Source organism: Callospermophilus lateralis, chromosome Y, assembly GCF_048772815.1.
Source record: "Callospermophilus lateralis isolate mCalLat2 chromosome Y, mCalLat2.hap1, whole genome shotgun sequence".
NCBI classification, from domain to species: domain Eukaryota; kingdom Metazoa; phylum Chordata; class Mammalia; order Rodentia; family Sciuridae; genus Callospermophilus; species Callospermophilus lateralis.
The window spans coordinates 6,540,026-6,554,045 of record NC_135326.1 but is presented as its reverse complement, the minus strand read 5'-3'; the positions used below and the strand labels follow the sequence as shown (position 1 = coordinate 6,554,045).

Sequence of the window (14,020 nt, the reverse complement as noted above, 5' to 3'; positions counted from 1 at the left end):
TTTTATTCAGGGAATATCTGAGCATAGACCTGCAGACAATAACTATTTCTTGTCTTATGGAGGGGTTATATCCTTCTAAACCCACCAAAAGATGAAAATATTATAAGCTGAAATACATCTTACCCACTAAACAGCATATTTTGCCTAGTCTAACTTTTATAAACCTGCTCAAAACACCTACAATCTACTTGAGCCTACAGTAAGTGCAAAATTATCTAATACAAAGTCTGTATTATAATAAAGTGTTAAATAACTTATGCAACTTATTTAGTATTGTACCAAAAGTGAGAAAGAAAGGCTGCATGTGTACTGTATGCACACATGGGTTTTGAAGTTACCCTAGGATGCAAAAACAAAAAATATATTTAAAAATTCTGATCCATAGAGGACCCAGTACAGTAAGAGATGTTTAACCTCACGATCACACTACTGCCTGGGAGCTGGCAATAAGTTGTTGCCTCTATCTAGCATCACCAGACATTACCACAACATATCCCGAGCCCATAAATGATCAAAATTCAAAGTACAGCTTCTTTTGAATGCATACAGTTCATTCACCCCTACAAAATGTGATTTTGATAGTTTAATTAGCAACTAGATTAAGGGTCCCCTCCCTTCTTTCCCTTGGCTTCCCATACTATCTAACATAATGTGTATGTATACTAATCATACATTGATACATTTATGTGCACAGACTGAGTCAAAATTTAGTAATGATCCTAGTTAAAAATCTTATATGGTTATTGAATTATTTAAAGTTAGTTCTTAAAGATAAAACCATTCTTTAAATTTAAATTTCTTCTTCTTCTCAAAATGTATACAAGCCAAATAAAGATAAACTATTGTATAAGAGCCAAAAAAAACAGCTAGTCTTTCTTTTACCTGAGCAGAGTTAGACAGTTGTTTTCTCCATGGCTCTCCTGTGATGCTGGTCAGGTTTGTGCAGTTATGAGGTAGAGTGAATGTGTTTTGCTGCAGGTAAGGCACATTTCCATTACTTCCACTTCCTTTTATATAATTATTGCCTACCAAAATAGTGTCTGTATTCCCTAGAGTTTCTGATGTGCCGAACGGAACATAGCCTGCAGAAAAAGGTCCGTTGGACAAAGGCTTTTCAAGACAAGCAGGGCGAACTCCAGGCTGAGAGATGCTAGGTGCTCTGGTCAGAGCTGCATGTGGTTGCTGGCTAGAGATAGAGTTTGTACGCAGTGATGAGTCAGATATTGGCCCATTAGGAATTCCAGTAGTTTGTACCTGAGCAACTCCTGTTTGTCTCATCTTCAAAAACAAAAAAGAAAACCTGCTTGTGTGATTCTGAAAATGTGTAATCGAAACATCTGTAATTTTATCATAGCATTTCATCTAAGTTAGAAAAACACTTTAAAAAACAAGAAACCATGCTTGATTTTAGAGGTGATTACTGCATAAAAAATAATATTTCCTTGCAGAGACAATAAAATCAGCTAAAATTCATGGATTACAAAACATAAATTAATAGGCCTTTTTTTTTTCCATCATGAAACAGAGGACTTCAAGTTTCCATTTTATTTATACCAAATCCTTCAAGTAAAAGGATTATTAAAGCATCACCACCTCAATTTGGGGCAATTTGTTAATTATTAATATTAAAAAATAAGCAACTTAAGACACAAACAAAACATTATGCAAATAAATAATAAAATACCAAGTGTTTGTTATAAATTAATTTGTAGCTCTTTTTCCCTTCAAAAATCTGTTCCAAGCATTCAAAGCTGATATTAAATTCTACTGAATACACACAAAAACTAGCAGTGACCTTAATATCCTCTAAAATGACACTGAAAAAAAAAAATCCCATGTGCTAATATATTTTAGAAATGATAAAAGTGTACATACTCTTTGCTGCATTAAGACAAACTGATTTTCCAGCTGTTCCAGCATCAGTCTCTGAGCTGGATTTAAATTATCTTTATTTGCACGCAGCTGTTCCAAGTGCTAAAAGGAAAGAGGAGAATATAATCCAAGTTTAAGCTAAATATTAGAATGAATACAAAGTTTTATATAAAAACATGATAAGGCAATTTCTCAATAGAAAGTCTATAAACTCACCACCAGTACTCATTTCCAAAATAAAATTTTTCAGAGGTATGAGAAAGGCACAGATCTAAAGATTCATCTCAAGAAAGTTAATTTGTTTGTTTTGAATGAAATGTATTGAGGAATTGAAATTTCAAAGAGAAAGCTATTTAACAATTTTGTGTCCTTAAAACAGCAGGAAATGACATAAAAACCCAACAATGGGGATTTGATTAAATGAGGTATAATCCCCAGGAAGCCTCAACTGGAACATATATCACCATAAAAAAACAATAAAGTGGGCTGGGGATATATAGTTCTGTTGGTAGAGTGTTTGCCTTGCAGGCAGCACAGACCCTGATTTCAATCCTCAGTCCTACCAAAAAAAAAAAAAAAAGAAAGAAAGAAAACATGAAACAATATAAACACAAGGGAAAATCCTCAATTTACATTTTTATGAAATAAAAAAAAAACAGTGGTACAGCGCTCGCCTAGCAAGTGCAAGGCCCTGGGTTCAATCCTCAGCACTACATAAAAATAAATAAAAATAAAGGTATTGTGTCCAACTACAACTAAAAAATAAATATTTTTAAAAAAGAAAAAAGAGGGGCTCTGGACATTGATTGCTCAAGTGGTAACACGCTCACCTGGCATGTGTGAGGCACTGGGTTCGATCCTCAGTACCACATAAAAATAAAATAAAGATACTGTGTCCACCTAAAACTTAAAAATAAACATTTTAAAAAAGAAAAAAAAGAAAGCAAAATTCTGCAATAAATACACACATAACTTCTGCTTATCTAAAGTTCTACCTACACTTCTATTTTAAAAATGCAAAAAAGGATTGTATGAGACAGACATATTTGTTTGTATTTGCAAATTTTCTGTCTATAAGAAATGAGACTGCCTGTCGGTGAGAAAGGAAATTTGGTAGCTGAAGGAAAGGAAAAAAACCAAACAGAGCTTTTATACTCTCTAATCTACCCATTTCTACTTTTTGCCCAACCACCAAAATTAATTATAATTTCTATTACTTTGAAAAATAATGTACATATTAACTTAAAATTGACTGAATTCTGAAACAATCCTTATTATTTCTACTTAAAAATATACATCAAAAGAATATTTCAGGGGCTGGGGCTGTGACTCAGTGGTGAAGTGCTTGCCTAGCATGTGTGAGGCATTGGGTTCGATCCTCATTACCACATAAAAATAAAAAAAGATAATGTGTGTTTATGTACAAATAAATAAATATTTTAAAAAAGAATATTTCATACCTGTAATTTCTGTGGTGTCAAACCCCATGAATGTGCTTGTTGCTGTACTGGATGAGGTGAAATAGTTTGGCCACTATTCCAGTTATCAGAACCATTCTGAGAAAAATTGATTTTAGGAATATTTGATTAAACTCCTATAGTAACAGCTATGACTAATGAGAAACAAATGACTAGAAATTGGAATATTTATTCATACACCTATAGAAATTAAGTTTTTAAATTCTTCGAAATATAGTCTAAGAGGCTCAAACAGTTTGCAAACATAAATTTAGGGAAAAGTCTAATATCTAAATCATTTCTCAAAATACTTAGACTACCTACTATAACCAACATTTCAATTTATTTCAATGTCAGTACAGAGGGATGAAAAATAACTGTTAAAAATCATAAAAGCTGTGAAATGAATGGAATGACTGATGAAAACAAAATTATCCCTGCTTTCTACATACAATATGATGCAGAGATTATGGAATAGAAATACTGCTTTATTCCCTGATGTCCACAGGTTAAAAATAAATGATGAGTAAATTTCAGAAGAGTTGAAGCTTCATTTTTAATTGAGATTTTTCCATATCTCATAAGTATGTGCTGTGTCTGTATATATAAATACATATATTGAAAATGAAAAAAAAAAGTCAAAAGAAAATCTCATACCTGTTATTTCTGTGGTGTCAAATACCAATGAACTTGTTGTTGTACTGGATGAAGTAAAACAATTTGACCACTTTTTTGGGGGGTATATATATATATATATATACATGAACACACACAACACATACATATGTGCAATACTTTGTTGGACTAGGTATTCTTTTTTTCTGCAAGAGTGGGCAGGCCTTCTACTTGACTACAAGTGATCATGTGTACTGACAAGGATTGCTGTGAAATTAGTGTTTGACTAAAGTCTAACACAAGTTCAGTATTTGGACCATGAACTTTATAAGCCTAAGGTTCACATTAGTACAGCAAAAATAGGTCAGCATTCTTAATGCATTCCTTCAAATTATAAAACATTATCAGCTGTGTACTTTTCAAAGTTATGCGGACATCACTGATTGAAAATATTGAAAATCAAAATGAAGTATTCAATAGACTCATATAGTTTTTCTTTCAAGTTTTGAAAACATACAAAGATTTTTAACTGACACCAAGATCCTTCCCATATCAGAGGAAGATTTATTTTTGACCTAAAATCCCTTTGAAATTAAAAAGGACTTTTTATTGTCAAATTAAAGGGATTTTTTACGTTAAAAGATCCTACATATATTAAAATAGGTGTAACTACTACAGATTGGAAAGAACCCTTAAAAGCTGGGCACCTACAGAAGACAACCCAACTTCTCACCTGCTGTGCTGTGTTCATGGCACCCTGCCTGGAGGTAAGCTCTGCGGGGATTGGTAGGCTCCATGCCTCCTCAATACTAGGAAGTAATTTAGTTTTATTCTGTAGACTACCTTGTGGAAGGTTACACAACTGAGCCTAGGAAAAATTATGTAAAAAGCAAATTTAACACAAGCCTACTTAAGTAAGAGCAAGTCCACTAAATCTTCCTCAGTGCTATAAGTATTTTACTTTTTATAGAAATATAATTCTGAATTTGGGATTTTAGATAGATGGTAAGTATAAAAAGGGCAACTAGAATATACTTGGGAATATTAGAACAAAGTTATGCTCTAATTTTCAGAGTTCTTGCAGGTACTCCTTATGAAATTTCAACCAAGCGTGAAAAGCAGTGTGTGTGTTCTTTTCTCTAAAATGGTATGACAACTTAAAAATGAAGATAGCACACTGAAAATGTTCACGCATATTAATGTAGAGCATGTAAATTAATATGCATCAACAAAGTACATGTGCAAAGGAATATATTTTAGATACCACATCTTACTTCAAATGACAAGAAAAGTAATTTCACAAAATATTGTAAGTATGGAAACAAATTAGCATCAAAACACAAATAGACAAACTTTCCTGCCACTTTTTATAAGGGGAGATGTGTGTATTTTAAAATATGTTGGTTTAGGGCTGGGGTTGTGGCTCAGCGGTAGAGCGCTCGCCTTTCATGTGCGGGACCCTGGGTTTGATCCTCAGCACCACATAAAAATAAATAAGTGAAATAAAGGTATGATGTCCAACTACAACTAAAAAATAAATATTAAAAAAAGAAAACAAAATACATTAGTTTAAATTTTTACCTGTAATAGCTTAATTCTTGCTGCAAGTGAAGAAGTACTACTACAAGTTTTGCTTCTAGTCGCATTTAAGTAGCATTTAATGGCATCCTGAGGCTGGTTGCAGGATTCATAGAGAGTGCCTAGGTCCATCCAGGCTGCTGCATGCCCATGGTCCAATTGTACAGCACAAATATAGGCCTGCAAAGCATCCATAGGCTGGTTTTGCTGTTGATAGAGCACACTGCAAACAGAAATGAGTTTTCAAAAACTCATTAGTTTTATGGTATTTCAACACATCTTTCAAGGATGCTCTGCATTGATTAAAATACTATTTATTTTTACATATAATAATATAAAATAAACATTAATAACAAAATATAAATGCACAAAAATTATTTTTAACATACAGCCTTACCCTATTGAACACCATGTATCTGCACTTGCTTCTGATTTATCAATAGATTGCCTATAGGATATAAATGCATCCTGAACTTTCCCAATACTTGAATAACACCTAAAAGGAGAACATATACACACGATTAAACAAAAGTCCATTAATAGATAACTTATTTGCCAAAATGAGAGAGTGTATATTTAAATGAGAAGAAGAGAGTAAACAAGGTATATATATATATGTGTGTGTGTGTGTGTGTGTGTGTGTGTATGAGAGAGAGGAAGAGCGAGGAGGGAGAGAGAGAGAGAGAGAGGGAGGGAGGGAGGGAGGGAGAGGGAGAATATATATCTAGATTCATACATAATTTTAATCTCCATTATATTATAATTTGGTGTTTTATAAATACTAGGAAATGTTTTGTAAATACTAGTGCATGTTACATTAATGAAGTAACTCTACTGAAACTATTACACTGTGAATTTCTTCAATGCTTTGATACTGAGAGTTAAACACAGAACACAACTTACATAATTTAAATTCAGGTTTCCTGCATGGTAAGAGTAGAGGGTTAAAAGTACAGAAAAAAACCCACAATCTATTGGTAATGATTTCTATACTGAATTTAATTCTCATTCTCCAATTGATAACACAGCAATCATTCTGTCATTTTGAGTTATTTGTTGTGAAAGGAAAATTACTGTATCACTTTCAACACTTTTTATTTAACTCTATATTCTTATTATGTAGCAATCTCTCCCCTCACACAACCTGTCTCATCATATGTACATATATGCACGTGCATGTGCAAGTATATGTATAGCTGTCCACACACATGAGTATTCTTCAAGAAACTATCTGTATGGTTTCACTTAGGATGACAATCAAGATATAAAACAACAAAAGTCTTTTAATATCATTAATGAAACAAGTACCCTATGTTGACTGCTGCACTTACTCATTGAAATTTTTATAACTTGCATAGGTAAAATGCCTGGGAAACATAAATTAAAAAGGAAAATATACATGGAGACATTTCATATTGGTTTAAAGGACTTCATCGTGAAAGCATCTCACATGTGCAAAAAAAGAGAAAATTAGCCTAAAAACAGAAAATTTTAACCTACTCTGTGATTTTTCTTTGAAGGCAGTGGCTTAAGAGGAAATTGCTCACAAATTTATCTTTTTTTAGACCTTAAGACTGATACTTAAAGTCTAAAAGGTACATAAATTTGGACTTACAGAAGGTGAATACATACATTGTCCTAGAGTTACAGGCAAAGTAATGAAGGGACACATCAGAAAAAGGTGGGGAAAGAATACACCTAATAATTGGTTTTAAAAAACTGAATGATTCAAGTAGGAGGATAATAAATCTGTTTTAAAACCTAGTTCAGCTAAAAATTGGCAGAAATACTGTTATAAAACCAATTAACTAGTGGCAAGGGAGTTGAAGCTCAGTGATAGAATGCTTGCCTAGTATGTGTGAGAATCTACATTTGATTTTTAGCACCATATATAAATAAAATTTAAATAAAGATACTGTTGTCCATCTACAACTAAAAGCATTTTTTTAAAAACCGAGAAACTAGTTTGAGAAAAACATCATGAAAAAAGTTTTAAAACATGCCAATGAGGATGTGAGGTGCAGTCTTTGATTATGTATAATGCAAAGAACTAGTTGTAGTATTGAGATCTTTAAATTTCACTCACATGAAACTGAAGAACACAGGACATATACAAAAGAGGGATAGAAATAAGCTTTAAAAATGGCTTATCACAATAGTAACAAAAACAGCGTGGTACTGGTACCAATACAGGCAGGTGGACCAATGGTACAGAATAGAGGACACAGACACCAATTCACAAAATTACAACTTTCTTATATTTAATAAAGGGGCTAAAAACATGCAATGGAGGAAGAATAGCATCTTCAACAAATGGTACTGGGAAAATTGGAAATCCATATACAACAAAATGAAACTGAATCCCTTTCTCTCACCATGCACAAAAGTTAACTCAAAATGGATCAAGGAGCTAGATATCAAATCAGAGAAACTGCATCCGATAGAAGAAAAAGTTGGCTACGATCTACATACTGTGGGGTCGGGCTCCAAATTCCTTAATAGGATGCCCATGGCCAAGAGTTAATAACAAGAATAAAGAAATGGGACTTACTTAAACTAAAAAGTTTTTTTCTCAGCAAGAGAAACAATAAAAGAGATAAATAGAGAGCCTACATCCTGGGAACAAATTTTTATCCCTCACACCTCATATAGAGCCTGATATCCAGAATATACAAAGAACTCAAAAAATTAAACAATAAGATAACAAATAACCCAAATCAATAAATGGGCCAAGGACCTAAACAGACACTTCTCAGAGGAGGACATACAATCAATCAACAAGTACATGAAAAAATGCTCACCATCTTTAGCAAGCAGAGAAATGCAAATCAAAACCACCCTAAGATACCATCTCACTCCAGTAAGATTGGCAGCCATTATGAAGTCAAACAACAATAAGTGTTGGTGAGGATGTGGGGAAAAGGGTACACTTGTACACTGCTGGTGGGATTGCAAATTGGTGAGGCCAATTTGGAAAGCAGTATGGAGATTCCTGGGAAAGCTGGGAATGGATCCACCATTTGACCCAGCTATTGCCCGTCTCGGACTATTCCCTGAGGACCTTAAAAGAGCGTACTATAGGGATACTGCCACGTCAATGATTATAGCGGCACAATTCACAATAGCTAGACTGTGGAACCAACCTAGATGCCCTTCAATAGATGAATGGATTAAAAAAATGTAGCATCTATACACAATGGAGTATTATGCAGCACTAAAAATGACAAAATCATAGAATTCGCAGGGAAATGGATGGCATTAGAGCAGATTATGCTAAGCGAAGCTAGCCAATCCTTAAAAAACAAATGCCAAATGTCTTCTTTGATATAAAGAGAGCAACTAAGAACAGAACAGGAAGGAAGAGCATGAGGAAAAGACTAACATTAAACAAAGATGAGTGGGGGGAGAGAAAGGGAGAGAGAAGGGAAAGCATATGGAAATGGTAAGAGACCTTCAATATTACTCAAAATTACATATAAGAGGTTGTGAGGGGAAAGGGGGAGGGAAACAAGGGAGAGAATTGAACAATAGCAGAGGAGGTAGAGAGGGAAGATGAGAGGGGAGGGGAGGGGGGATAGTAGGGGATAGGAAAGGTGGCAGAATACAACAGTCACTAATATGCCATTATGTAAAAATGTGAGTGTGTAACCGATGTGATTCTGCAATTTGTATTTGGGGTAAAAATGGGAGTTCATAACCCAATTGAGTCAAATGTATGAAAGATCATGAGCTTTGTAATGTTTTGAACAACCAATAAAAAAAAAAAAATAGATTGTCCTTGAAAAACAACAACAACAACAACAAAAAGACTTATTTATGGGCTCTAGGAAATTTAAAAGTGCAAAAAAATGAAAGAAGGCAATATCAGAGAGTTCTTACAACCTGTGTGGAAGGGCTGGGAGAATGGGACAATTTCAGAAGAAAGCAACAATGTAAACAACAACCAGAAAGAATGTAAATGTTAAGAGAGAGTAAGACATATTTTTTCTTGAAATGAACTGAATTTCAGATCATCAGACATCTCTTCACAAATGCCAAGAGTAATAAGCAACATTTCATAGTCCATTTCTAAAAAGTGAAAATAGAAGCAGTATACCTGTGAAAGTTCATTTATATAAATGGAGTCATTCCTATTATAGTCCACTAAAATGGAGTTTGGGGGGTATTAGACACATCTTTCAAGGATGCTCTGCATTGATTAAAATACTATTATTTTTACACATAACAATATAAAATAAACATATGAATAATAAATATAAATACATAAAAACCTGGACTTTCCCAATACTTGAATAACAAGATGAGAAAGGAAAGCAAATCACAGAACCCTGCTCCAGAAATCATCTCACAGAATAAAACAAACTATCCTATCTTTAAAACAGTTTTTACTTGGCAAGCCATGTAAAAACTTTGACCTTTGGACTACCTTTACAAAGTTAACTTCTGCCAGTTGGTAGTCAGAACTTGCCAGCTCCTTCAAATGCTGAGACAGACAATGAACTTTCTTTCATAATTTCTTGTGTATATTTCTTTCTCCCAGAAAAATTCTAAACTTTCTTTTTTCTCCAGACATATAAAAGGCCACCCTAGTCTGTGCATATGCATCCCACATTGCAATTCTATACCTTTTTTTTTTTTTTCTTTGGAGGCTGGGTATCAGGAATTATACCCAGTGAAACTTAACCATTGAGCCACATCACCAGCCCCTTTTATTTTGAGTTACTTTGGGACTCACAAAGCTGCTGAGTGAGGATGTCTTTGAACTTTTGATCCTTCTGCTTTAGCCTCCCAAGAGTTGGTATCACAGGCATGTGCTGCTCCAATTCTATTCTTTATGCCTAACAAAAGTTTCTATAATCGGATTTCATCTGTATATGAATACTTAAGTCTGACAAGCCCAATCACAGATGTCTGAGTCCACTGACAAACTGTTTTTCCTATATATAACTTGTCTAAATTCCACTGAAGTCGTCTGAGTAATTAAAACAACAATAAAAACACAGGTGGAAGCTGGTGCTCCTTTTCTGATAATAATTACTATGAAACTTTACGGAAAACACTTTATTCCTCTGGACTAGTTTCCCACAGTGGATCAAAGAAGTTGGATTCTTTGCCTCTTGAATTCAAGTAATGAAATCCACAGACAAGCAAAGGATAGGGAAATCAGTGTTTCTTAAAGCAGAGAAAGAAGAGAGCCTCAAAGAGTGGGAGGAACTACTGAAGAACTAGCACTAGATGTTCTTTGCATAAAGATGTTAAGGCTTATCTACTGGTTCTGCAGGGGCATTAGAGAGGGATGATACTAATGGGAATGCTGTTGTGAACCAATCAACTTATGGATTTGAACTTACTAAGACAATCAGGAATGTATGATTTCAATCTCTTTTTACAAAATTAAGAAGATTTTGGGTCCAACATTTTAGTCTCATGTGTCTGTAAACAAGAGGAAGCATTTGGGTAGGAGTCTGCTTATGGTTGACTTAGGGATAAGAGCAAGAACAACTAAGGAAAGGCTGCTGTGGTTGAAGATGTGAGAAACAGAAACAAGTATTCTAGGTCAGAAGAAGGCACTGTGGTTAACACTGGCAGGCAGCAGCAACTCGCAGGATATCTTTCAGACACACTGTCTCTTTTTCGGTTGGCATGATGTCCTTCACTCTCCCCTCTTGTTCTTCTCCGAAGGCCCTACTCCTACCAACCAAGGTAAGATCTACTGTCTGCCTCAAAATGAGTAAACTAGGAAGCACCCTACTCTAACCCAAATCTAACATTACACCATCTTAGGAAGCCATTATCAGAATTAATAACTAGTGATAGAATAAATGTATTACCCACTCTTTTCCCTTTTATATTTACATCCCAACTAATAAGTGAGCTCAATATTCAACACAGTATTAAACACATAGATAATGTACACATGTCTCAGAAATATTACTGTCATCAAATTTCAATATTTTCAATAACACCTAAGTTCTTCTTGTAGAACTTATAGGTTTTAAAATATAATTTCACAAACTTGTTTTCTTTCCCCCAGCAAAAAAGCAGATTCGGAGGAACACAAAGAAGAAAGTAAAAAAAAAAAAAAAAAATTAAAGCTAATTAGTACCTAAAAAATAATACTGAACCTAAAATAGGTTACCATCTTCTATCTAAAAAGTCAAGAGAATGTTCTGTGGGGACAAGTGCATGGAGTACTGCAGACATGGCATACAATAAAGGCGTCTGAGTGGCAAACCAGCTCCCCATGCCAGGCATGTAAGCAACAAACCACTTATGCCATAGGCACAGCCCTGAGCATGAGGCCACGTGTTGCAGTCCCTTCACCTGCTCCACAGCCCATTCCTAGATTGGTCGCTGCAAGGACAGCTGGCGGGAAATTGCATAAGTATCTGCTTAGCAACTGCCTCAGTATATATATAATAACTGTGCAATAAAATCAGACCTGCTTCCTCTTTGGTCTCTGGAGTTCTTGATTAGCAACTCCGCAGCCACACTCTCCTCTACCCTGTTCCATGACCTCCTCACTGAATGAGAGAGAGCCCAAGTATCATTCTGTTCACTTGGAAACTTTTATCCAAAAAAGGTTAAAAGTAAAAAGTACACTAGTGCTTTAAATCCTGATTTACTGGAGAAGATCTCTGTGAATATGGCTGTCCTCACACAGAGCTGGTAAAAGTACAGCATTTGTACAAAATTCATACTTTCAAGAGTATGTTTCCTATGTAACAGTAACTACAATAATACAAATCTCTGGCACTAGACACACCCACAATGCTATGATATAATATGCTACAAATCTTATTCTTTTTTGTTGTTGGGGGGGGGTGAGTTACCAAGAATTAAACCCAGGGGCACTGGACCTCTGAGTCACACCCCCAGCCCTATTTTGTAATTTATTTAGAGACAGGGTCTCTCTCAGTTGTTTAGGACTTCCCAGCTGCTGAGGCTGGCTCTGAATTTGTGATTCTACTGCTTCAGCCTCCCTATCCACTGGGATTACAGGCATGCCACCGTGTCAAATCTTATTCTTGACTGAAAAGAAATCTAGGTAGAAAAACAGTTCTAATATGTAAAATTCATATGTAAAAGTCTGCTTTTACAAATAATATAAATGCATTTTCTGTTTTACTAAATAAATAAATCAAAAAATATAAAAAATTACAGGCACAACATAAAACACCAAACTAAAAACTATTAGTGATTGCTATTTGATAAAAAGTTATTTAAGATTGTTTAAGAACAATTCAACTAAGATTACAATAATGTGAAAACAAAATCTAATCAAAATAAGAACATCTCAATAAGAGCAAACACATTCAGATTGTCCATTTTCACCTTCCAGAAATCTTCATTATATTAAAGACATAAAAAAATCTTACGATATTTAAGATATCTAAAAAATGTCTCTGACCAGATCATTTCACATAAACTAACATTTTACAAAGCATATCAATTCTAAGCAGTCAAAGAGTTCAATCTCACCTTCCAAGGAAATACCAAGATTGGCCAGAATTAGGATCTGCCTCCAGTGATTTTTGGAGATACTGAATAGCATAACTTTCCTTTGTGGCTTTGTCTCCTACTAGATCCATGTTATGATGCATCCAACCTATAACAACAACAACAACAAAAAGTCACATGTATTTACCCATCATTCAACTATTTTTTTTTTAGCATTAAGAATACCACATAGGGTAAAAACAAATTAAAACAATATTTTAGTAATTTACTCCATTGCTTGAGATTATGTTTTCTCCAAATTGGAAACCACTGAATGTAAGTGCAAGATAATCTATATCATACAGAGAAAATAACTAATGTAACCCTGAGGCACTGGATTTCTAAGAGTTTATAAACCAGAAATTCTCCTTTCCTAAATTTAATTTTGAAAAAAAATCCAGAAATGATATGGCTAAAGATGATACACTTATTTTTCCTTTGAAAGTCACAATACACCAAAAAGAATATTAAGAATAATTTATGCATCCTATCTTTATTACCAAAGAATAAATGCAAGATTATATAATCAAAGGTAAATCCTTTATTCATTTTTGAAGCCTTACAAAATGCCCAGCATCTTACTAACATAGATTACTTACAGGAACATCTTAAATATGACAGCATTTGATGGAACAACTAAACAAAACAACAACAAACTGTATGGAAGAGCTCAGTGAAAAGTAAGTTCAAAAAGTTATGAGAATGGTACAGAGTTATGTATCACAACTGTTAACTTAATAACTAGATTTAAAACTATAGGCTACACAGACAATTGAAATATTAGGTTTTGAGGCAGTATGTGATAAACAGAAATAAGTGTTTTAGCTGTGGCTCAATTAAAGTATACAAAATTTCTTTGCCAAAAGTGTTATCTAAGCAAAACTAAGCTTTGCTGATACTGAAATTGTATTAAAAAAAATAACATATAATAGCATTCCTCTTATTCCAAACCTCATTGAAACTCAGAAATTATTTGCTCTTACTACATATAAACAGTG

The 14,020-nt window shown here is 34.1% G+C and overlaps 1 protein-coding gene across 2 annotated transcripts in view; it reads right to left on the bottom strand.

Moving 5' to 3' along the window:
• LOC143639791 (lysine-specific demethylase 6A-like) overlaps window positions 1–14,020 on the bottom strand; it is a 207,952-nt gene that overhangs the window by 78,246 nt on the left and 115,686 nt on the right. The window contains exons 10-16 of one of the 2 annotated variants that reach the window (XM_077107851.1): window positions 13,005–13,131; window positions 5,920–6,018; window positions 5,526–5,745; window positions 4,678–4,812; window positions 3,333–3,428; window positions 1,876–1,974; window positions 883–1,278 (exon numbers count right to left, since the gene is read on the bottom strand). In XM_077107851.1, coding sequence (XP_076963966.1) covers window positions 883–1,278; window positions 1,876–1,974; window positions 3,333–3,428; window positions 4,678–4,812; window positions 5,526–5,745; window positions 5,920–6,018; window positions 13,005–13,131 — 1,172 coding nt within the window. The remainder of the gene's footprint in view (window positions 1–882; window positions 1,279–1,875; window positions 1,975–3,332; window positions 3,429–4,677; window positions 4,813–5,525; window positions 5,746–5,919; window positions 6,019–13,004; window positions 13,132–14,020) is intronic. The other variant, XM_077107852.1, reaches the window with a different exon arrangement.